The following is a 26,786-nucleotide window of genomic DNA, read 5'->3' on the forward strand; positions in this document are numbered from 1 at the left end:
ATTAATTATAACATTTTTGTAGCAAGAAATAAAAACTTGAAAAACATTGAGTGCCACATACTTTCTTTTTCTGCCTAAATTAGATTGCCATAAGCCCTACAGTATTATAAATCCAAAGTAACTTTTTAAAGAGCTGACAGAACATGACAACTGGATGAGTTGGAACTGTTGTAAAGGTCATAGAACATCTAATGTACAGTCACTTCCCTTCTAAGGCAAAAAAGAAAAATGATCAACTTGGATATTACCAAAAAACCGGGCTTTTGTCCAACTTGAAATTCATTTCCACATCTCATATATCATCTGTTCTCTTTGATTTTCTTTCATTCCAAATCAAACAGCTTGAGTTTTCACGACCTTGATTCAGGCTCTCTTAATGTTATAACATGCGGGGGTGGGGAAGAAGGGAAAAAGCTATAAGCAATTTCCTTACTTTTACTTTTAAGAAACCAAAATCTCTACACTTCTTTAAAAATCCACTGAATGTGGGATGAAAACTGACATTTTTAATTATATATGTAGTGTGGCAGGAAGTTATTGCTGATCACAAATAATTCACTTTTGCCAATTCTGTTTCTTCTAAATATATAAACCAAAATAATCTACTAGCTTTTAAATATCTGTTATCCATCTATCCATTTATATATCTTTCTTTTTACAGGTTTTTTTTTTTAGCTTTTAAAATGTAGATGGGGGCAGGAGGAAGGTAGAAAGTGTCATAATCTGAAACAGATTCAGAAGTTTAGAATTAAAAGAGAATAAAAAGTCATCTATTCTAGTCTTCCACTCAAATCTGAAATTTCTTCCATAAAAATAGCATCTCTGGTTGCTAGCCCTAATAAAACCTGTTTGAGTATTTCTAGGGATAGTAAGAATATTGCTTTTTAGAGTAGCCTATTTGCCTTAAAAATCATTCTAATTGTTTTATAAAGCTGAAAGCTACCTTCTCTAACTTTGACCCACTGGAACTAGCTGAGCCAAATATTGTCTTACCTCTAAGATTTATCTTTTTCAAGCCTTCCATCATTTCTCTTAGGACTGGTTTACAGACATTTAATCATTCTGATCACCTCTGAATATTGCTCAATCTTTCTGTCTATATGTTTTTAAAAATCTAGCTCTCAGAATTGACAATGGACTTCAAGGTGTGCTGTGATTAATATATGCCACAGGACCATTGCCTGCCTTCATTTATAAAGCAGACATTTATTAATGGGGCCCAAGATTCTTCTTAGCATCTTGAACAGTTATGGCATCCTCTTAGCAAACTTACGGCTAATCAAAACCAGTAGGTTATTTTTTTCTCACGTAAATCATCCTCAAGCAAGATATTCTTCCTTTTGTGCTTGCTTAATTGATTTTTTAACCTAAATGCAAGATTTTAAATTTACCCCGTCAAAAGTTATCTTGCTAACATGTTTTCAGTGTGCTAAGATCATTTTAAAAATAAATTCAAGCATTCAGGGTAATAATTCCTCCCCCTAACTGCATCACCAGAAAGTTTGATAAGCATGCCTTCTCAACTTTTATCTTTGTCACTTATAAAGAAAAATATTAAGTCAGGTGTCAGCACAGAATTAGAGGCCTCCTTCATGTTTCATTCATTCAATACCTATTTATTATGAGTCTCCAATGTTCCAGACATAGTGTTAAGAACTGAAAGTGATTCATTAACCAACTTTTCTTGGATAAGTTGGCTCAACTATCCATGTTAGTGGGGTGTTACCTACAGATAACGCCATGCTTTTCAGCTTGTAAAGAAGAATATAAATGCAGGGGGAACTAGGTCAAATGCTTTGCTAAGATCCAGATTCAGCATTCAGGCTACTGGTCTCTTCCAATAATAAGATGAAGTTAATTGAGCCTGACTTATTCTTGCTTTAAACCATGCAGGCTCCCAGGGAACACAGCTTCCTTTTCTAAGCATTCACAATCCATCTGCTTCCAGTTTACTCTGCAGCTTTTCAGAATCCATGCCTGGCTCCAGGATCTCCTGCTTCTGGAATTCACCCATTTTCCTCTTTATAAAATTCAAGATTTGCCCCCTCAACTCCTCAGTGATCCCTCAGGCTCTGATTCCTCCAAGATTGCTGAGAAAGTTCTGCCATCACATCTGTTGTACTTTTTTAGTTACCTAAAATTCATTGTTTTATGGTGGTCAAAAGCTGAGAATCTGGACGCAGAATGCCTGAGTTTAATTCCTGGCTTTACCATCTGCTAGCTGGACCTTGGACACTTCTTGGGTCTCAGCTTTCTTGTTTACCAAACGAGGAGAATAATAGTAAAGGATTATTGTGAGATTTAAAAGAATTAATATAAGTAAAGCACTTGGAAAGAACATGTATAGTAAGAGCTATGTAAGTGTCTGTTATTATTGCCATCATTACACCCAGGATTTGGAAGGCAATTTACATGGCCAGTCTCCTCTCTCCTCATCTACCTTGGGCCTCAGTTTTCTCTTTCCAAAGAAGGTTATTTCTGCTAAAATTATAACATATGAAAAATTCTTTACTTATATTAATTTCATCTCTCAGTACAAGCAGAAGAAACGAGATACAGTATAACTCTTTGGAAAAGACAGAGCTAAGCAAGAGTTTAATAAGGCTACTTTCTCTCTTCCAGCTACAAACATCATGCTTTAGTTCCAAGCAGTGGGACTGCATACTTCTTCTTTATCTATTTATTTCCAACATGATTGAAGAAGAGGTTTTTATTCTCCTTAGCAATCCTGCAAGTACAGCATATTGTGGACTGTAGCCTTCCTGATAAGAACATTACAAGGGCATCTAGTCTTTGTATTCATCCTTGGCCATGTGTCCTTCCTCCCAGCTTTTGAACATGTCCTTTTAAAAGCTGAATGTATTGGAGAGAACTATGACCACGCTAGCCACCTCTCCCTTTTCATCTGTAATTGTATAGTAAGGACTTTATCTTATCTCCTTGCAATAAGCATTACACTTGTTCCTTTACTGGTGACATTCACCATAAAACCTACTCTCTTTTCTCTGTACTTTCTTGAACTCCGTTTCTCTAGTTTAAGGTACATGTTTATCCAGAGTAACCTGATTACAGTCTTCCAATGTTCACATCACTCCTACTATCCTAGTAAGTTCCGCTACACTGTCTGGAATAAGGCCTAGGGTAGAAGTCACTTACTCTTCCAATAACGAAGGAAAATTCCATCAAGATAAATGAAAATTCTATAAGATACTCAACTTGGAGTCAAATGCAATGTGAAGAAGCAAATTTGTGTCAATTTGTGAAGAATCAAAAATCTCCAACACCAATATTCTTGTACACGCCTATCTTATTCCCAGAAGAATTAGTTAAGATAGAAACTACTTACCTTAAGTTAAATAGACACACTACTTTATCTTGTTTTTGTGCTAACTTTGTGATATACTTTGGAAAGGATTATTTAGTTATTAAACAGCTGGCTAATTAAGTTGACATTCCCACAGTGCTATCACTTAAAGATATTCTTTTATCTTCCAACAAATGTTCTTTATGGTTCTTTGTCACTCAGTTGCCTGGATTGTAATTTTATAACTTCAGTTTTATAACTTTTTAACATATAATTCAAGGATGTATCCATACTTGGTGCATTGATAAAAATCTGAGGCTATAGTGTTGCTCCTAATTTTTGGCTCCATTTCTCCCAAGAAGTACTGGAGACTAACTTCAGTGTAAGTTTGCATCATACTTGTAGCATTCCATAGTGTTAGATGTTGGTGTTTTGCTGAACAATTTTCTCTACGTCAAACTGAAAATTTTAAGGTAACTCAGGTGGGTCTGCAAGTCTTCTTTCAAATATATTCATGATATTTATCCATCCTATTTTAAAGAATTAATTATTCTCACTGCAGAATGTATATATTTTTCTCCCTCTCTCTACCACCACAATATGTGGCAGAGCCAAGACCAATGAGCAAGTGGTTAGGAGATCAGGGAAGGCAACTTTCAACTTACTAGGAGAAAGAAAGCTATCCATAAAATAATTAGGCTTACTTCTGAAATGGTACTAGATGTACTTGACATTGTATTGGAACCGTCACCAAGGAGACTGTGCAGGCATTTGTTGCTCGAAGTGGGAAACTGGCATCTTAATATACGTCCTTCCAGAACAAACCTTTAGACAAAGATTTGAGGACAAAGATTTTACTTGAGAAGTGCAAGGAGCACTGGTAGAGAAGTGGGAAGTGATACAGAGAAGGGAAGGAAGGCAGCCAACAAACGGGGCACTATTAAGCCAGCTACCACAGAGGATGACTAGTGCTTAATCCTGCAGAGAAACTCTCGGAAAAGGTGCAAATTGCATGCTTCAGAATTACCCCACCTGGGAAGTGAGGGAATATTTAGAAATCCACTTCCAGGGTCATTGATTGAGCACTTCTCTGGAAACAGTTCTTTCTTTGGCACTTCCTGCCTGCCTTGAGCTGTTAGCTTGTCTTTTTCCAATCACAGGGTAAGAGCTTTCAAGCACAAAGATGCCTTTCTTGGCACTGGGGAGTCTCCCGAGCACGCTAACAGGTCCCAGGGTTGTGTATGGGCAGGGTACTGCCAACTTGCCTACAAATGCTTGGAGGACTTTATGTGCTTTACCAATTCTAAATTCCTGTGTCTATAATAAAGATACACCTCTCTCTCCTATCTCACCTTGGAATGACAAGCGTTTATTCGGAACACAAATTTAGAGTTAACTTTTAAAAATCTGCTTTCTCTTATAATGTGCTTGTCTTCACTACCCTTCTCTTTACAGTGTTGGCTGACTTCATTATCAGCTCCTTGATTTCTTTGTCCTTATCGTGGCATGCCTTTATATTTCCTCTACTACCTTTTAACATCTCATCTTTATCCTCTCACTTTTGACTCACTAAGTCACATTCTGTAGCCAGTCCTTATTAAATCATCAGGACTCTCTCCTTTTAACACCTTAGTGATAACCATACTTACACATTTTCTTCTGGAATCCCTCCTGATGTAATCCCGGTATCCCTGCCTCCCATTGCCTTGACATTCCACGTGGCCCTGACTTGACTCGGCAGCCACTAGATATCTACAGTGGTTTGAAGATTCCCAGGACAAGATATAGGTTATTGGATTCTCCACAGGTACATCTGAAATTGAGTCATCTTAATATCTTGCCTCACCAGTTTTTATTAAACAATCTCTAATATCTTGCCTCACCAGTTTTTATTAAACAATCTCAAACTCCCTTCCCAGTTTCCTACAAGAGGCAGCATGTCCTCAGTTAATATTTTTTCCATGGATAAAGGAGACTTGAAATCACAAATTCACAAAGACAAACATTAGAATTATCAAATATGTCATCCTATTATTTTTGTGCATAATTTTCTCTAAAATCTCCCCCTTGAGAATAGAAGCCATGGTTGATTTGCTCACTATTGTATTTCTAGTCTTAGGCACAGAGCCTAGCACATAGTAGGTCCTCAATAATAGCTGGTGAATAATTAAACAAATGAAAATGCCAGTACTTTACTGGATCCTTGAGAATATTTTATTTCTAGCCATGGTATCACGATGACCACTACAGAAAGATACAGTTTTCTTCCTTTTTGTATCTTCCACAGGTCAGGGACATTCCTGGGTCCACACATTACTATGAGATGAAAAGTATTGAGTTCCCAGATAAATTCATATATTAAGTGCATTAAAAAGTAAAAAGGAAAGCTCAGTTTCTCTCTATTAAATTTTGTGGCTCTTGTTCATCATCACTCATTCAGCACATTTATTCATTACCACAAACATTGTTATTGTAATAAACAATTGCTCCAGAAGATCAATAAATAGAAAAAGTCATTTTAGAATACTGCAACTAACTAGCATTATGGGAAATAATTGTATGTTCTTCATGCCTGTTGATAATCAATTAAGGCTATGTACATATGTGTAAACATTTTTATTGACATCTAAGTACTTCATCCCAACTTTTGTTCACTCAAAGAGATATTTCTAAGATTTATTTCATGAATAATTTGAGTTTGAAAATAACTCAATGAGTAGAGCAATAGTATGTTTGCCAATGATAATTCACCCATTAAATTATAGGTGTCCAATACAATATATCTTATTTTTTTAATTCAGATCGACTTCTGGAAACCAGATTCTGTCACACTAATCAAATCTCACAGTACAGTTGACTTCCGTGTTAAAGCAGAAGATATTTCCACTGTGGAAGACTTTCTGGAGCAGAATGAACTACAATATGAGTAAGTTTATGTTTTATAACTATTAAAATTTTCCCCCAGGTATGGTCTAATCCAAGCCTCTGAATAACCCTGGGAAGGTAAAAATAAGACTAAGACCATGATTTCTGAGAGCCCCACAAATAGGTCATGGCAGAGCAGGCCCTAAATTCTGAATCTTAGGACTTTGGGCCTGGTAGAATTTGTGTTTAGTTATTACTCTAACAAAAATGGTTTTGACTCTCGAACCCCAAATCTTCAGTCAGATATCTGACCTACTACCAGTTAACAAGTGATATATAGACTACAGGCCACACCAGCTGACATTCTATTATCGGTTAGACACCATTTTAGTCCCAGATTGTATCAAGTCTCCTTTCCAGGTGAGTAGCTAGACCTATTGTGAGCCACGAGGGCTCTTGATGCTCCTCTAGGTTAAGGACCAGACTAGAGTCAGACTGAGTGGTCCTTCTGTCCGTTTCCCCCACAAAGCCCCATCCTATCTCAAATAATAAAAGAAGGCATGAAGAGAAGGATTGAAAAAAAGAAAAGTGGTTCCCCAGAGGCCTAGAGTAGAGTTGGCTAAGCTGATCACTCATGTCTCCTCTCCCCAAATAGCACACTGGTCCATCTAAGCCTCTTAAGATGAGCATGTCCTCCTAAGTAGAGGCAGCTGTCCACTTGTTCATCCAATAAATAGTGAGTGCCTACATACACCAAGTACCGAAAATGATAGATATGGCCCCAACCCTTTCTGAAGAAAACAGACTTTAAACAAAAGATTGCAATAATGTATAATAGATGTCAAGAAGAGTAAAGAGCTGGAGATGCAGGGGAATAGACCAAATCTAGGGATTAGAAAGTGCCGCCCTACAAAATGAGGCTTTAGCTGAGAACTGAAAGGTGAGTAGGAATTAGCCAAAGACAAGAAAAAACCACATTCTAGGAAGAATACAGACTGTGTGCTTAGGCTTAGAACTGGGGGAGACTGTGTTGACACTAGAGGGAGGAAGGAAGTGAGGTCCATAGTTCAAGGCAGAGCTCTTCCTCCAGGGAGTGGATCTGTGAGGAGAAAAAGACAGTCTTGGGCTCCAGTCCTGAACATTCAAATGCTTATCCAACAATCCCCCACCACAAGCTCAAGTCTTCATTACATTTTGAGAAAATGTGACCTGCATAATTTTCAAAGACAATTTCTCTTGTTCTTCACATTTCAAGAATGCAGAATAATATTTATGCTAGTACATCAGAATTTTCATTTATAAAATCTATACCTCCATCAGAAGTGGTACAGCATAATGCAACAAGTAAATGCTTTGGGGGTAAAAAAACCAGCCCAGATTCAAATCCTGGCTCTGCAACCTCCTGGCTGTGTGACCTCGGATAATTTGTTTAACCTTTCTGAGCTTCAGTTTTCTTATCTATATAAAATGAGGATACATTGTCTCTCTCAAAGGGCTTTTGTGAAGATGAAATAAAACAATATGTAAATAAACTGTAATAGATATTACTATTGTTGAGAATGCTGCTATGGTTTAGTATTGTACAAAGAGAGAGATTATACATTTTTAAAGGTCAACAGAAACTTGTGTTTAACCCCATTATCGTGCTTCACACAGTTTAGCTATCTGCTTCTGCCTGTGGGAAGTCAAAATTTGACCTTAAGAACTGACTGTCTTTTAAAAACAAAGATATAATACTGTAAGTTTCAAAACGTGATTAAGATTCATGTCTGTGACATTTTGCCCTTCTTATTACACTAGGGAGGACTTCTAAATTCCTAGCCTTTAGGGATCTTCGGTAACAATCAAAAAGATAATGGTTTCTTTATAATTCTTTAAGAAAAACAAAAGGAAGATCAGTGACCATAAGCTAACTCCAGCTACCTGAATGATGTCCTAATTCATATCACAAAGCAGTAAAATGGCTTTTAATCACATATCGATCTCCTTTTATCGGGTGGAAAACATACATATATTTTAGTGGGTAAACTTTTGGGGAATTGTGCATGCACGTTGACTCATCTAGAACACAGGATGTTCCCTGAGGGCTAAGAGCTTATTAATTTTTGCTTCTCTGTTTACCGTTTAGCATATTCGTAGCATACGATTCTCTAAATATTAAATAATAATAAGTCCCTAGAAATCCTGGAGAAGCATGCCAGCAATATCCTTGCCAGGGCTACAAGCAGTCCCTGTGCATCCCATTATTACCTCATATGGTAACTAATTTGTATTTAGATTGTTTCCTGCCAGTAAGAACTTGCAGTTGTGTTTTTATACAACAGGAACCATCTACTGCACAAGTTCTACCAAAATAGCCTCGCAGATGCTATTACAGTGGTTCTGATCCTGTTCACCAAGACTTGTATTACTTGGCAACTTTAATTGGATTCTGAACCACCATGGGAAAAATTTCACAGTGTGTGCACCAAGAAAAACAACTATTTTTAAATGCGTATGTTGCACCCCTAGGTACAGAAAGACTAGGAATTGGATGGTGTCAATCTCCAACTTATGGTCTGAAGCCACACTGACAGACCCTTTCCCTGGGCGGCCCTCCATGGAATTCCTTTCTACACATCACAGGAAATTTGTCTTTGCCCCCTCCAATCCAGCAAGAGACTGATTGTTGCTAAGCGTCTACAATATCATTTGTCTGCATATGTCAGATTCACACAGGAAAGTATACTGGGATAACAGTGGGTATATAGTAGTGTTCTTAAATAGCAAGGGCACATAGTCCAGGAACTGACCAAATGCTCCTTAATCAGGAATCTGAAAGGCAGAAAAAACTGAGTCATGTCTTTCCTTCTCAGACACTGTATTCCTTGCTTTGCTGAGAGTCCCTGCATGTTTAAAAAAAAAAAATAAAGTTGGATAGCACTGTAAAAGGAACATATAAAAGTACAAAATAGTGTACATGCTTCTATATTTTAGAGCTGTAATGCAGTATTACATTAAGAGGCATTGTTTTAATCTCCTAGAACAGAAGCTCATTATTTAGTTATAATATTTTGTAATGTAGCAAATGTAGTGCTTTGTCCTAAATCTAATAAAATCAAATAATCATAGGGCTGGAAAGGATTATTTGAAGTCAGCACTAAATTTCAACCTCATTCTGATGTTCTTTTGCAAGTTACCAGAGGATACCTTTACTCTTAGGTATCGTCTTAAATTTAACTGATTTTTTTAAATGTTTCTTTGTCCTGGGTATTGATGAAAATGTTTAATATTTAACATAGTAATAACTCTAACAGAATGTCTCATCTTAGTACCAAAGGAAACACCACTGACTGATTCTCCTAAATAATTTGAACTTGACGATTGGCTGCAGGAGAAAGAGCACTGATACGCTGTGGGAGCTCTGCTGTCCCCTCCACTCAGACCTGGTTCTTGATAGATCAGAAATCATTGCCATGGTTACAGTCTTAGATACAAATGTCTAGTGAAAGTCCTGAGGCTGTGGAATGCCTGGCAGCAATTAACTAATGATTTCTTTTCTCTAGGCACCCACTAAGAAGCCATGCGATCTAGATGATGTATTACTTGCTCGCTGACAATGGAAAATCTTGATAAAGTGAAAATAGATGTCATTTCCTCTTGGATTTTTTAGTTTTGTCATCAGGTCAGAGAAGTTCATCCTTGTTAGGCAGGATTTGTTCTTTCAATTTGATGATCATAGAATGTAGTTGTTTTCTTAAAAGTTTCTGCTTGTTAATTTTTTTGTTTTCAAGGTTTTTGTTTTGTTTTTGTTTGTTTTAGTTTTAAGTTATATTTGAAAATTATTTTCCTAAACTATACTCTAGGCATTAGTTTCCTTCTTGTTTTCCTAGATTTTACGAAAATGGTAACTAGCCACTTTACCATGGTTTAATTTTTTTTCATAAACCTTGGAAGACATCTAGATAAATGACCAAGGTCTATGAATTTGACTCAAGTCATTGCATCTTAAAACTTAAAAGGACATTAAATATCAGCTAATCAAATGCCCTCATGCTAAAAATCATAAAATTAAGGCCCAGAGATTAAATTACTTTTCTCAACCCAGTTTATGAGTTAGGAAAAACTATGGCCCTGAACTTTTGATTTCTAATTCAGGACTTCTTCTACTTCCACCTTCTTCCCTAACAATCCAATGTGGGTATTGAATGTAATTATAGCACTTACTCTAATCATTGTCCCTAACTATAGCAAGCAGAATGATTGTCCCTCCAAAATGTCTTTATCATAATCCCCAGAACATTTGAACATGTTACGTTACCTGGCAGAGAGGAGTTAGTGTTGTAGATGGAATTAAGGTTGCTAAGCAGCTAAACTTAAAATAGGTACATTATCCTGGATTGTCCAGATAGGTCCAATGTAATTACAAGGGTCTGTTGAAGTAGGTGAGGGAGGCAGAAGAGAAGGTCAGATGATGTGATGTGAGAAGGACTTGAGCCGCTGTTGCTGGCTTTGAAGATGGAAGATGAGAACGAAGAGCCAAGGAATGTGGCAGCTACTAAGGGCTGGAAAGGGCAAGGATCAAGTTTTTCCCTAGAGCCTCCAGAAAGGAACACAGCCCCGTTGATTCCTTGCTTTTAGCCCAGTGAGACTTCTGTAGGACTTCTACCCTACAGAAGTGTAAAATAACAAATTTGTGTTGTTTTAAACCACTACGTTTGTGGTAATTTACAGCAGCCATAGAAACTAATGCACTAACAAAGTACTGATGGCTGCTCAATGAGAAATTTTCTTTCCATAGAATAAATTTTAAAATCTGCTCCTTTTCCTTTAAAACAAAATCTACCTTAAGACCTTAAGACAGTATTTGCCTTTTGCTAGGAAGCAAATATCATTTAGTATTAATTTATAGCACTTTCCATAAACAGACACGAGTTCATGCCCAAGTTAACCAAATGGAGAGACCAGGAGGGAGGTTCAGAGGATGTCTCTGACATACTTCATCAGAACGCCCTTGGGGCAGCCGGAGGGGAAGTAGACTTTTGATGTGCAACTGCAGTTCTCTGTGTGTCAGATAAAAACGTTTCAAGGCTTGACTGTGGTTAATAGACATTTCTGCAAGCTGGCCTCTGTCCATAATATTCACGGCACTGTGACTAAGGACATTAATGCTCATAAAATTTTGTCCCTCCAGAACACACTTTCCACTGACAAGCAGCAAACAGAAACGAAGTCGCACATATATACACCCTCAGGCCTACCTCTTATAATGGGAAATTTCACCTGAAGCATCATTTATAGAAATAAGCAGGCCTCAAGTTTCTGTCACCAATTTCCATATTACCTTACTAGAGAACTATTCTTAGATTACTTTAAACCAGCCGAAAAACAGGCAAGCAGGAAGTAGGCCTTTAAACCCAGTATTCTTTTCTGTAATAAATTTTTAGCTTGTTAATATTTCTCTATTTCCACCCATCAAGATACTTTTCTCAAAACCTAGAGAAAGATCTCAGGTGACCAACTGGCTCAGTTTACCTGGGACTGAGTAGGTTCTGGGACGTGAGACCTTTAGTGCTAAACCAGGGAAATCCTGAGGAAGAAAGACCACAGATAGGACTCAGGTGCATGCTTTTGCATGGCAGCCCATAGGGTATTCTAGGTACCTGACCTAGAATACCCCAGGTACCAGGGTAAACCATTTTCCAAGTTTAGGTTCCTAGGATACCCAAATACGTGAAATTGGGTCAAGGAAGAGTCTGCCTTGCTCACATTCTCCAGTATCCTTCTCAATGATTTATTCAATCTTTATGATAATCAGCTGAGGTTGAAGAACATTTGGAACAATCAGAGAACACACGTGACTCCATGGAGAATGTGTCGTACCATCTACTAATGCAGTGACTCTGCGTTTTCACATGTGTTCACTGGGAAATACATTTATATTCACAGGAGCACCCATTTTGGTTTATTGCAGAGTATTGATAAGCAACCTGAGATCTATGCTGGAGGCTCAGTTTGATAGCCACGCCCGTGCAACTGGACACAGTTATGAGAAGTACAACAAATGGGAAACGGTATGATGTGCACATGATTTAGTCAGGCATTGCTTTAGGAATCGAACCAAGAATGTCACATTAATCCACATGGTTCCATTTGGTAGATAGAGGCTTGGACTCAACAAGTTGCCAAGGAGAACCCAGACCTCATCTCTCGCAGTGCCATCGGCACCACATTTGAAGGACGCACTATGTACCTCCTCAAGGTAATTGTTTTTAGCCCTGACCTTGCCATACCCGAGGGCTTTAAATCAATGAATTCTAACACATTAACATCTGTTTCACAGATATGCTCATCCCCAATATTGTTATAATTCCTTCCCTGCCTGTATCTCTCAGGGAATCAAATGGATTCCCCAGCTTCTTTTATCATGTGTGGATTTTTAAATCATTATTTTTATTTATTCAAAAGGAAAAATACAATTAAATAAGAGATGTCCCATAAATTTGACCACATTCCTGTAAGCAATGTAAATGATCATCTACCTTGATGAAATTCTTCTCTCCCAGATGTTGTTTGCAAATTCATTTGCTAAAAAGGTTCATAAACTTCATGTCTATCAGACAACATTACAAAGCATATCAGCAATTTGTTTCTGCCATCCTCTAATGCCATTTTTGTCACGTAATTCTAATGAAGAAAGTAAAAAGATGAGGAATAAGTGGGAGAGAAGGAAAAATTCTTACAAGATTAGCAACAATCATGATTACTTCTAATTACTCATCCAGTTGTCTTGGTCATGTCACCTAATAATAGCAGCTGAAAATAACCTCCACGTGAGTACAATTAAGCAGAGTAATCAAGCATCTTCTGAAAATACGAGCCTGTCAAGCTTAATAAAAGTAATAAACAGACATGTAAGCCTTCGGCTCAAATGCTGTGTCAAGAACATACTGTGCTAGTATTATGTTTTAATTTAATCATGGGATATATCTCTTGTTGCTGTCAGGTTTCACCTGTTGAATCTGAAGCCCAGAAGGATAGCGAGTGTTAAGCCCTGAATGTGATGAATCAGTTTTCCTTTTCCTTTTGTCTGCAATAGGTTGGCAAAGCTGGACAAAATAAGCCTGCCATTTTCATGGACTGTGGTTTCCATGCCAGAGAGTGGATTTCCCCTGCATTTTGCCAGTGGTTTGTGAGAGAGGTCAGTATCTAGAGTGATTTTTGGCAGAGAGAAGTAGAAAGTATTATTTTACTTCAATCCATTCCTTATAACCTAGCTAAAATAAAAGAGAATAACAGAAAAAAAAATCATAACTCCATGCTCCCATTTTTGGATATTAATTTCAACTTTCACCAAGAGACCTTTATAAGGCAAGAATTTTTAAAAAGCATTTAGCAAATTTTATTTGGATTTCATTCATCTGAACTTTCACACTCAGTGGAGAGGCTGACAGGTAGTATGATGGATAGGTAATTTAAAAGTTAATAATTGTAGATAAACCACTAACCTGATCATTATCTCCTAGATAATAGTCATTGTATACTTCAGCGTAAAAGAAAGCAGTACATACTAGTCACTTCTCTAAATGATACTGTTTTCATTCCTTATAATTCTAATGATAAGAGATATGTGAAAGCCCTTTAAAAATTAAAGTTTTAAATATACATGAGCCCATATTGATATAATTAGACAGTTAAATAAATAAATAAGAGAAAAGGAATAATTCTTTCTTACAGAATCACAACTAACTAATGTACAAAGAATGAGCAAAATAGAAAATCACCATTAGAATACCATAGTAATAATTGTTTCAAGAAAATCAACAATAGGTATAAAAACCAATAGGTAAAAGCTTAAAGAGAAATAAGATATTTGCAGTCTCAAAGTATCTCCCCCAAAATATATATAAATTTACAAAATAAAAATTTCCAGTGGAGAAAACCAACAGAAACTACCTTAACCAGGTGATTGAGGTTAACATCACCAGTATTAGACATAATCAGTACCATGGACCCTGATATTATGCACTGAAAGGCACATCATTTTTGTGATATTCTTCCTCAAAATACATAAGCTTTCTCTAATAATAAAAAAGAATCAGACAAGCCCACATTGAGAGATCTTCTGCAAAATAACCAGACCAGTACTCTTCAAGAGTGTCAAAGCCAAAAAAGACAAAGAAAGACTGAGGAACCGTCATAGATAAGAGGAGATTAAGGAGACATGACAATCAAATGCCAGGTAGGAGCCTAGATTGGGTGCTAGAACAGAAAGAATACATTAGTGAAAAAATTGCTGAAATCTGAATAAAGCCGATAATTTAGTTTATGGTATTCCACAAATGTTAATTTTCTCACTTTGATCACTGTACCATGGTTATGTGAGATGGTAACATAAGGGAAAGCTGAGTGAGGGGTATACGGGAACTCTGTATTTGCAATTCTTCTAAAAGTCTAAAATTATTTTAAAATTCAAGGTTTAAAATATTAATGTGATTTAAAATACAAGAATATTATTATATACAATATAAATCTTTATCCATGAAGCACTTCTGTCTCTATTTGTATGGTTTTATTTTTTAAACATGTGTCCAATGGGCACCATTTAACTTTAGTGTATGTCTCGCCATCTGTCCTCTAGAAGGATAGAGCTTTTATCATTACTTTGGTTATCTCCAATCATAGATCATTAAAAGAATATGGTTCTATAGCTGCTCCAACCTAAAAAACTCATGCTTTATCGTATGTTATCGTAATGAATATACACGTATAGAGTCACAAAGAGTATATAAAAATTATTAACACATAGAAGCCTTAAATATCTTAAAGTCTATTTGAGAGAGCTTAGAAAAGAATTTAAGTTAAAATGATTCTAGGGCTGAGGGACTGTGACTAAGAGAACATAATAAATGGGCATGTGGTCCTCATTCATAGATAGGTGTCCACATTACTCAGCCTGGAGAACTAGTCCAAACCCTTAACAGTGTTCCCTTCTCAAGAAAAAGGAGTAGAGGAGTAAGGAGAAGATTTCCATCATGATGCAGCTTGATGCTTTAATTAGAGGCTCCCCAAAATCCATCAGTGTGAGCTCATTTCATAATGGAAGACTTTCTTATTCTCCTGCCATGTCAGACACTCCTTCTGATGAGACTATCTACAGTTTTCATAAAAATTAAATGTTTCTGGATGATGTTATGAGGAAAATGCATAGCCACCCGTAGACATTCCTAACTTACTAGAAATGGGTCTTACCCTCATATCCTACTAACTTTAAAAAATAGTTATCGCCATCATTATTTCAAAGGAAGTGAGTACATACATTCTTTAAAAGTCTTTAATTTTATTTTTAAAAGTTTTTAATTTTTTTAAGTCTTTATTCATCTTTAAAATAAAAAGTTAAAATAAAGAAATAATTCTGTGGGTTATATAGGGATGAAATAGAATATCCTGGAAACAAGTATTTTAAACAAAACTAGTAGTATTTTGCTAATTGATTTTTAAACATTAATAATATTTACCTCATAAGGGACACTGCTTTCATTACCAAAGTCAACATTTATCCAGTCTATGTAAATGTTAGCAGCATCATACATTTCATTTCTACATGAAATTCTGCTTCATAATTCATACACAGGCTGTTCGCACCTACGGACATGAAAGCCACATGACAGAATTTCTCAACAAGTTAGACTTCTATATCTTGCCTGTGCTCAATATTGATGGCTACGTCTACACCTGGAACAAGGTATGTGAACCAATACTGAGAGGTGCTGATGAAATTAAAACTGACCACTTTCTATTATACTTGTCCTAACCATATAAACCATTTTCAGAACCGAATGTGGAGAAAGACTCGCTCCACCCATGCTGGAACTAACTGCATTGGCACAGACCCCAACAGAAATTTTAATGCTGGCTGGTGCAGTAAGTATCTGGCTGACCATTTTGCATGTGTCTGTGGAGAAGCATGGCCGAAAAAATAACGTAGAAAAACACAATAGTGTCTAAAACAAGAAAAATGTAAAATTTTATATTTTAGAATTCTAACTTCTGAAAGCATAGACAATAAACAGTTTATTTCTTCAGTCAATAAAAATGTATTATGTGCTCTATTGTGTTCCCAACTGTGCTAGATGCTGGAAGCACAAGACTGAAAAAGCCAGACTTACTTCTACTACTTGTGAAATGTACAATTTAGAGGAGACCATCGTTAAATAGTTATTTGGATAAAATCGTGATGAGACTCTCAGAAAATAATTACAATAGCACAAAAAATTTCTCATGGATAATATTTTGTCCCATACTTATTAATTTTCTTACACTACATTGACCTAATTATATAATACTACATAAGAAAACATTGGTGATTTCACATGCAACTTTTTACTGTTAACTTAAAAACTTACTACCCTAATCTTGTGACTAAACGTATACATATATGAGGATGATTATGAATAGTCCTGTGAAAACCACTTGTTTTTAACTCTCTAATTTGAAAGTTTGAAACACGCCTTGTGAGAACTTCAGTAGAAGACCATTTACCATTAACAATAATGTATGTTTTTCCAGCAATCGGAGCCTCTCAGAAGCCCTGTGATGAAACTTACTGTGGACCTGCTGCAGAGTCTGAAAAAGAGACCAAGGCCCTGGCTAATTTCATCCGCAAAAACCTCGCCTCCATCAAAGCATATCTGACGATCCACTCATACTCCCAGATGCTGCTTTACCCTTACTCCTATGATTACAAACTCACAGAGAACAATGCTGAGTTGGTAAGTAGTCATGATAGTAGAAATAGTATTTCACTGTTGAAATTTTTTACTTTTTTTAAAAAAACTGTAAGAACAATTTCTGGAAGTTCCATTACAAAGAATCTGAAATTGGCTAGATAAATTAGCTAAAAGAAATATTATTTTGATGTAGAGAATGGTACCCATGTGGTTTATTCATTAATCTTCAAAGACAATAGTTCTACTTCCTCCTGTTTCACTACAATACTGACTCACATGATGATTTCAGATGCATCTGGGATAATCAAAGTTCTTCATCTCATTCATTATCTTAATCAGAAAGTTGTTTTTGTCAAGTTGCCCTGAGCTGGATTTGACATAGGCAGAGCATGACAGATGTCATTAGGAATGTGGCACATTTGGTTGACACTGGGGAAGTGATAAGATCCTAAAATTGAGATCCTTATTTCACTGTTTGATTAAGTGAGACACAGAAGTAAATCAATCAATGAACAAATGAGTGATGGGTCCTTACTAGATATAGAAAATAATGCAAAGAAATTTAAGTATTCCTCACTCAAAAAACTAGCAATGTTGTTGGAAAATCAAGATATAATAACATCAAAAGCTAAATGAGTTTTATAACATTCACATTAACAAATACCACACATCAATGCATAATTCTTTTAAATAAGGTTTGAATTCTTCAAACTATTTTTTTTTAATTTATGAAACATCTGGCTGCCAGAAGTTGGGACCTGATCTAAAAGAACAAGATTAAGATTTAAAGCATTTGAGTTATGCCAAAAATAAATAAATAAATAAATAAATAAATAAATAAATAAATAACAGAAAAGTATTCCACTTAGACAATGACACTGATTTTGGCTTACCTTAAATACATAAATTTGAAAACCCAGTAACTTTAACAAAGGGAAACTGTTGTTTTGTACTTTCAGATTTAGTTCTTCGGAGACCAAATAAAATTTGTAATGCTGTAAATATTTTGTGAAGAACAAAATGGAAAAATAACTCAACCTCTTAGAAAAATGATTGTTAATTGTCAGTTGGCCAAGTCCTTTAAAAAAATACTATTTTCCAAAAAGTTTCCCATTGTCTCTATTTGTAGCCAAAACACAAAAGAAAACATCATTAGTTAGAACCATTAAATATTTCAGTTTTCCAGTTACACTTGGTCTGTCAGTGTCCCCAGTGGGCGGTCACAGGTCTGAGGTCCCAGAAATGGGTGTGGTTAGCTCCTCACTTCAGTCCTAGATTTCTGGCCACCAGAGGAGAGGCAGTGGGCTATGTCGTTTGCTTAATTTGTGTGAATATGTTTAAATTGTACCACATCAGAAGAGAAAAAGACAAAGCCATAAAAACTAAGCACTAATGAGTTAATAAGTAAAATAGTAAAACCAAAATTGTAAACCATATTAAGTAACAATAACCAATATCCAGTTTGCTTAATAGCAACTAGTTTTAAACATAAATTCTAAAAGACTAATGCTAACAGAAAAGCTCAACGTGTACTTTGGAATTGAACAGCCTCACAAGGTTTCTATACCTTTTCTTATTTTGAGAATCGATTTAAGCCCTTTTAGCAATGAAAAGCTTTGTCATTCCATTGGCTCCATACAATAACAGCACAGTATCTGGGCTACTCTAAAAGTCTAAAGATTATCCTTTTTTAAAAAAGAATCAAGTAAGTTCTATCTTTAGAATATGCTGAATAATTTTTGCTACTGCTTATGGGAGTTTTATGCAGGAAAAGACCCACAACTCAGAATTAGTGGGTTTAGTGGGCCAATTCACATGCACCCCAAGTGGTGTGTGAAGCCATTCCAGCAGAAAGTGAGCCACTGATACTGTTCTCTAAGAATCACCTCTTCATTTCAAATCAAGAAAAGAGGTAATAGTAAAAAAGATATTAGAAATCTTGTCTTCTGAAATTGTTTTTAAATTCTAATTGGCAAAGAAGTGGAATAAACAGAATTATATAAAAGTAAAATATTCATAATCTATTCTCAAAAAAGTACAAACCACAGAATAAATCTTATTTTTATACTCATAGAACTAATAAATTCAAGGAATCGTACATGCTACATCTTATCTTTTCCAGAGCTAAATAAGATAGGTGACTAAAATGCAAAACTTAATTGCACTTACATTGCTCTAGTTAATTTAAAAGTTACTTTAATTTCCAATAATTTTTTTATGATTAAACTTTTGTCTAGCATCTTTAAAGAAATATAAATGCCACTTGTAAATGTTATTTGATTATTTAATTCACTGGAGATCTGAGTTTAATTTGGCAACCCAAAGCAACTTAAATCTTTTGAATAACTACAAATCCTTTTAATCTTTTTATTGTTTTGTATAATTCCAAATCACTTACTTCCTAAGCACATTTTGCTAGAACAACTGATAACTGTAGTGTTATTACAAATATATGGATAGTCAAAAGAGAATTTGAGTCTCTCAAAGAGAAAAACATTAGTTTTTTCATGGTTTCCATTTGTTATGAGGGTATCAAGGGGAAAAAGTAAAAGTCTTGATCTAGAAAGGTGAATGTTCCATCCAAATCTAGTGCCTCCATATTAATTCTCAGAAAAGTGGGATCATACGGCAGAAAATAAAAGGCAGAAAAAGATCACGAGGATAAATTCTGGGCATACCACATTATTTAAGTCAGAATATTCTTAAAGAAATGCAAAGCAGATTTTGCCTCATACAAAATTTGGAATATATATTCTATATATTCATATATAATTCTTATTTCTCTTTATACTTATAAAGCTTATAACATTATTTTTGTAGCAAAAATTAGTGCTTCAAGGAGAATAAGACTCTAGGTTGAAGGAAATTATTCTGTATTTATATTAGCATTCTTTACCCAAATCTAGGACATATCATAAGTAGCAATCTTCTGATATCTGAGTCATGATGAAAATTTTTGTGGCTTCATTTCTGAAATATCTTACATGTAGATTGCCTGACAGTTGCTCGTATAATGAGACAACCTTCAGAGGAAAGAAAGGCAGAGGTAGAAATGCAAAAAATCAATGAAGTAAAAAAACAGAAGTAATATCATGGATTACAAAGAAGGCTACCAAAAAATATATATATATCTTTAGTGGATCAGTAAAAAGCATGAGGAATCATAATATTATCTTACATGCATAATATTATCTTACATGCTTTCCAGTTTGCAATCCACTTTTACACATACTATATTATTTAAAGAAAGAATACTAAGTACACTGTGAGTTTCCAATGATTTCATAAACTATCCAGATCCTCACTGTTGATTTTTTCAATATAAAGTATCACTATCTTCAAAGGAAGTTTTAAGGCCCAGATACAGAATATACTTACATTTCCAAAATGTAAAAGGATAATTAAATATTGAATTGTATGACTTCTTTACTGTCAGAAATAAAAACTAGGAGACATAATTGAAAAGACTCCCAAACTTATCCATATCTTTGCATTTATTGAGTATGAAGAAGATCCCAATCTTTGGCCCACCTTTCCCCACAAAGAGGCTTACATGACACTGTTAATAATAGTTAGTATTATTATACCACTTCTAAGTTCAAGCAGGAACCCAGAATAATAACAGGTCAACAAGATATCTTGACCCACTCCCCAAAGTGACCAATGAAAAGCTGATGTGCACTCTACATATAAAGATGAAGATCCAGGGCATGCATCTCACACCACATATCTGCATTAGAAGCACAGAATTTTTCAGTTAGAAATCTTGGAATTTCTCTGCTTCTGTTTTCTCATTTTTCAGCCGAGACAATGAAGCCTTGGTTGAGCCAACAGCAGTAGTAGAGGCAGTCTAGGCCCTAGAACCAGTGGATCTCGAAGAATTTCCTAGGCAGCCCTAATTTCCAAAGACAAACACAACTATTTGTATGGCCATGTTCTATGTTGGTACCCCATGTAGCTGTTTTGCAGAAGAACATTCATCAGAAAAAGCCTTTCATAAATCTGTCCTTGGACATTTGCTAAGAATTTAGATACCTGACTTCTCAGGGCCCAGTCTTTATGGTTCCAGCCTGTATTTCCATAGATATGTATTCATTAACCAGGAGAAAGGGGACAGTCTTTCTGAAAAACTATTAAACTTGACCAAAAGATAGAAATCTATTTCTCAAGTCTAACACATTCCAGTCTAGTGGTACCTCACTACCTCTTAATTGCAGTTTAGTTAATGAGCCATCAAGATAGAAATCCACTGCTCCACCCAAACATGTGAGTATAAAACAAGACTATGATTAGGTAGAGATAAACATAAAATTCAGAGGGAAGCAATATTGTGATTAGGAGGTCGACAATTGCAGGGCCATGTGCACACCCAATCACAGCTGTCACCATGTCCCTGACTAATAAGAGTAACAAGGCCACAGTCCCACTGTCAGACAGGCTACCAGCAGCTAAGGCAGACAGGACTTGAGCCACAAAACATTTGCTTCAGGAATTTTCTCAGAATTTCTCATTTCACTTAAAAAAGCAAAAAGTAATAATATAATAATAATAATAATAATAATAATAATAATAATAATAAATAATTAAATGACAATTGCAGAATTTCTTTGATTAGAGAAACTGGTTGCTGATTTACCATTAATACATTTTAAGTGACTTCTTGGCCTGTAAGAATTCTCCTACGGGGCCTGGTCAGTATTGTTCTTCAGGCAATTACCAGAAATTTTACCAAGCACCTATTAAATGTTCAGCATAACATGGTTCCTGTGATTGAGAACATAGGAGCTTATTGAAATAGTAAGACTCGGGTATCAGATACCATTCAAGAGAAGTGCAGAACGGGTGTTTCCAACTAGGCACCGTAATAGGAATTCAGGGCAGGGATATAGCAATATGTGATGAAGCTATTCAGTGAAGGTTATAGAGAGCAGATACAATTTGTTGTGAGCCTTGGAGGATGGGCAGAATTTGGGAGGCAAAGGAAGGAAAGAGTTCATTTTAGGCAAAGAGAAGGGACAGTGAATGTGCAACAGTGGGACTGAAAAATGGAGTGGAGTAGAAGGGAGTCAGCCTGTTTTGAATGTTCTTGTGAGAAAAGAGTGGGAGTGAGGTAACCAGATTATGGAGGAACTTAAATGAATCCTGTATCATAGCGAGGACCTGGAGCCAGTGACCTGGTAAATAGTAGTGCAGGTCAAATACTGGACTCCCAGCTATATTTGAATTTCAGATAAACAACAACTAATTTTTAGTGTTTAAGCGTATTCCAAATATTGCATGAGACAGACTTATACTGAAAAAGTATTGTTTATCTGAAATTTAAATTTAACTGAGTATCCTATATTTTTTGCTAAATCTGGCAACCCTGATGGTAGTGATCATTTTAACAGGAATGAACTAGAAGCAGTGTTTAGGGGACAATTGCACTATTGTCAATAGAAAAAAATAATGATTCAGAGCACCTTTAAAGCCAGTTCTCTTCCTCTTTAAATTTTTTCTATAAAATACACTCTTTTTACCATAATTACATTCTTTATCTGACTTTCCTTTTTCCTAATTTTGCCCCCTTCCTGACCCTAGGGGACATATGGCAATGTTGGGGAGACATTTTTAGCTGTCATAACTGTGGGAGTGCTACTGGCATCTAGTGGGCAGAGGCCAGGGAATGCTGATAAACATCCTAGAATGCACAGGTCATCTCCACAACAAAGAATTATCTAGCCCACAGGTCAAGAGTGCTGAAATTGAAAAATCCTGCTTTAAACAAAGATAAGAGCAGAGATGCATTCCTAGCCAAAAGTGCCTGGCTTTCACAGAATCTTACACCCTCCTCACAAATAGTTTACAACGTTCTGCAAATCTGAAGTTCAAGAGACCCTGTTCTTCTCTATCTATTTTTTAATCTTTATTTGGAAGAAGCACCACTTCCACCAAAAAAAATTATCTGGACTTTAAAATTTCAGCTGACTCACGCTTCACATTCTCCTTGAATTTTAAAGAGCTTAAAAATATGTCTGTAGATCAGCCAAAGAAAAAATTTGGTTTACATCAGTGAAAACATTCCCACATTCCCCATGGGCTCTGCCGAGATAGGCAGACTCTTCTCTCCTAAGCCAAGCTTTTCCCTAACTCCTTGCCTTTTTCTAAGAGCTGTGCTTGTTTACCCTCTTTCTTTTTCTCAGAAATATATTTGTTTTTTCAAGTCCCAAAGGCTCTCTTCTCAGGGCCTGCTTGTAGGCCTTGCAGACTTCTCCTTTTACATCAAAATTATAAAAGTTAAATTCCTCATTGGTCCCTTGGTGTAAGTTACCCGTTATCACAGAACAGAGGAAGGAAACTACAGTTAAAGATCATTTTGATGCTTCCATTATCACAAGCATCCACCCAGAGGAATGATTAAACTCAGGACTTCAGGTTCGAAACAAAGTTCTGAAGAAAATTTCCTTTGAATTGGTTTATCCTCCAAGTCCGTTTGGGGCTTTTGTTTTTTTGTACTGTAATAATGGACCAGTGGAGGATTAGAGGCAGCCCGCCCTGTCATGACACTAGCTGTGTATGTGGAGGTTGCAATGAGGACCATAAGCATGGTCATGAGACAGGGGCTTCCTGATCACATGTACCTGGGAACACAGGTCTGTGGAAAAAAACACCCTCACCTTATTCATCTCACCAGCCCCCTGGAGCTCAGAGCCTGTGGGAACATTACACTAGTTGGTCCTTTGTCTCTTGGGCTTTGAGTTAGATGTGACATTTTAGATTCTCTCTGTCTTTTGCTCTATAACCAAGGCCTCTTTTTAAGAAAACAGGTGACAAAAGAGAACATGCATAAGACGTGGTAGGAATCTCATATCTAAGGATTAATAAAGGCTGGCCATGTTTGGCCTTGACTGAAAGCAAAGTTTTCTCTAAGGCTGATTTATATTTAGCTTCCATCTGTTCTTTACAATTGGTAAAACCAGCTCCAGCAACACTTCGTTTGAAGTATTTGAAGGCCACAAGAAAAAGTGAAAAAGAGCACAGGATTTAAAGCAAGAAGAACCTAGCTCAAGTCAGCCACTTACCAGGGCTGCGTGCCCTTGGGAAAGTTCTTTTATCCTCTCTGAGTTTCAATTCTTTTATCTGTAAAATGGGGATAAAAATATCTAGCTCTTATCGAGAGTTCTTTGTAGAGTCTAAGTTTTATGTAAATGTTAGTTCTTATTTTGAACCCATTGAGCAAGGATATAAGATGTCCCTCAAATGACAGGTTGTATAGAAAGTGTCATTAATTGGAGTTTTTCAAGATGTAGATCACATTCTCTGATGTGCTATTGCTTCTGTGAGTCTTTGGTCAGCCGTCTTAGTCCATTTTTACAGAGCCAAGCAAGGGAAAGGAGTTACCACTCTAACATTTGAGTGAATGCAGGAATTGACTCTCTCTCTCCTATTCCTGGCAGGGGTCAGCCACCCAGCTTGGTTGAAACATTCCCACTGAGCATGCTACCCTCCATAGCATTCCATTCTGTTAGAAAATTCTGCGTCGATGAAATGTGGACAGATAACGTTGGGAAGATAAATGAGTAACATTTGTGAAAGTATTTGAACTCTTCAAAAGAAAAGACCCACACTGATAACAGGGGTTTTTGTTAAGATAATTGGAATTTAAAATATGATATTTTGGTTCATTAATGTCTGTTCTGACATTTTTTGTCTTGGCTTTGAGGGACTGAGAGAAAGGGTCTACAGATTTCATTTTAAAAAATTAATGGAAATAAGTAAAGTGAACAGCAGAGGTCAATGTCTAAATGTGGCAACCCGTCAATTATCACTACATGGTATTGCCACCCACCCCACAAGCATCCCCAATCTCCACACAGGTGGGTTATAGTTCAACTTTTGCAGAGCTCAGCACTCTGCAGACACATCCAATCAGGCCCATCTTTAATGCCCTGAAGTCCTAAAATAATACTCATTCAAGCAACCATGTGCTAGGTGCTGTGCAATCCTCTGAGGACACAAAATGAATAGTTAAGAATCTCTTCTCAAAAGGAGTTCCCCTGGGGTGGGGGTTGGGGGATAAATAAATGCAAAAAAATATACTGATTACAGCATAGAGTGATAGAAACTCTGATAGAGGTGTGAGCCCTCACAAAGGAGGGGACTCAATGCTCCCTAAGAGAGTTAGGGCAGCTTCACAAAAAAGGCGACACTAAAACTGAATCTCGAAGAACAATAGAATTCTCCATGTGAACAAAGAAAGGGGATTCCAACAAAGGGAGAGTAAGGTAAGGAGAGTCAGGGAAGGGTCGGGGAAGGGTGTACAGGATGAGCTCAGGAAAACCTAGCTTGGAAGGAACATGAGGATATCCAGCAAGTGATGCAGCCTGAGAAAGAAGGGAGGGACTAGATCACACTCTTTATGCCAAGAAAGGAGGCTAACCTTCAATAGAAGGCGAGAGACACTGAAGGATGTGGCGATGAGGTGGCATTCATTAGATGAGTGATGCTTTATATATTCAGATGAGAGAGCAACAGGGGACAAGGAGAGCCAAAGCTGAGGCATGAACTACATATTCCCACAATGTGCACCAGCGAAAGAAACAAAACGGCAGCAGTTTTAAGATAATATCAATCTTAGATGTTGCTTCAGTATCAAAGAAAGAGCAACTGTTTCCAAAAGATGCCCATGAGGCTTAGAAAGCACTTGGTTATCACTTGGAGGAAAGGCAAACAGAACATTTTTATGTGGCCTGAATGGTAGTTATAACTAAATTGATAAGTTGGTTAAGTCAAAAGAGGTAACAGATCATGAGTAGCCCCCTGAGGTTTTGTAGAATAACTTAAATATTATGTTACACCAATAAATATATTGAGAGACTTAAAGGTCAACTGACACACAAGAGGTCAATAGATGACAATGATCTTCTTGCCTTAAATCTTCTCTAGTCTTCACAACTTTTCACATTTAGAACTAATCCTGAAATATCACATATCTTCTTTTTTACAGCTTTATTGAGATATAATCGACATATAATACTGTGTAAGCACAAGGTGTACAATATGATGATTTGTTACACGTATATATTGTGAAATGCTTACCACATTAGTTAACACATCCTTTACCTCACATAATTACCAGTTTGTTATTGTTGTTATGGTGAGAACATTAAAGCCCTTCTCTCATAGCAAACTTCAAGTACACAACGCAGCTCTGCTAACTACAGTCATATGCTGTACCTTAGATCCTTGGAACTTATTAGAATCATTTCTGCTAAATAAAAGGAGTAATTCAAGGTTAAGTTGTGAAGGAGGGGCAGAACAGATGAAAAGCCTGAAGAAGGTAACTAGGGAAGTAATAAAACTTTTTAAGGATCAAAGGTTCTGCCTTATGGAAAAAATAACGAATTAGAGACGTCCTTGGATAATGGCAAGTTAAAGAAATTGTTGAATAGTAAAAACATACTGATCGCCTATCAAAAGATCAGTACCTTACCATGTTTCACATCTCTAAAAGATGATTTTAAATCTACTCTGAGCATCATGCAATGTTCGTAGATTATTCCTATCTAATTGGCATTAGACCCTACACTAAAGGGTGGTGAGAAGAACCAGCTTTAGTGTGCTGGTCAGAATAAGAAACTATACCTGTGGATCATGACAATAAAGAGTTTGTGCAGTAAGAGAAAGTACAAATTAATTTACCAGTTTGGAAAAAAGGAAAGTGAAATCCTAAAATTTTCAAGTTACTGACCCAAAACTCTGAGAATATGTTAGTTCCAAAAAACTGATTGCATTATTTCAGTGGATCAAACTAGAAAATCATAATTTAAATTTTGTTATTCTTTTTAAATTTTCTAATTTAGCATTTTGTTGGTAAAGCATTAAGTCTTTGGAAGTCTTACAGATGTGCCTTCATCAATTTTACATAA

The 26,786-nt window shown here is 36.2% G+C and overlaps 1 protein-coding gene across 1 annotated transcript in view; it reads left to right on the top strand.

Annotated features, from left to right (window-relative positions):
* The window catches only part of CPB1 (carboxypeptidase B1), a 30,888-nt gene that overhangs the window by 359 nt on the left and 3,743 nt on the right, over window positions 1–26,786 (top strand). Inside the window, exons 3-9 of the mRNA XM_039851741.1 lie at window positions 6,106–6,230; window positions 12,123–12,222; window positions 12,309–12,410; window positions 13,248–13,349; window positions 15,783–15,893; window positions 15,982–16,072; window positions 16,718–16,920. Of these exons, the coding sequence (XP_039707675.1) occupies window positions 6,106–6,230; window positions 12,123–12,222; window positions 12,309–12,410; window positions 13,248–13,349; window positions 15,783–15,893; window positions 15,982–16,072; window positions 16,718–16,920 (834 nt within the window). The remainder of the gene's footprint in view (window positions 1–6,105; window positions 6,231–12,122; window positions 12,223–12,308; window positions 12,411–13,247; window positions 13,350–15,782; window positions 15,894–15,981; window positions 16,073–16,717; window positions 16,921–26,786) is intronic.

Source organism: Pteropus medius, unplaced genomic scaffold (genome assembly GCF_902729225.1).
Source record: "Pteropus medius unplaced genomic scaffold, Ma_sr-lr_union100, whole genome shotgun sequence".
Lineage (NCBI taxonomy): Eukaryota > Metazoa > Chordata > Mammalia > Chiroptera > Pteropodidae > Pteropus > Pteropus medius.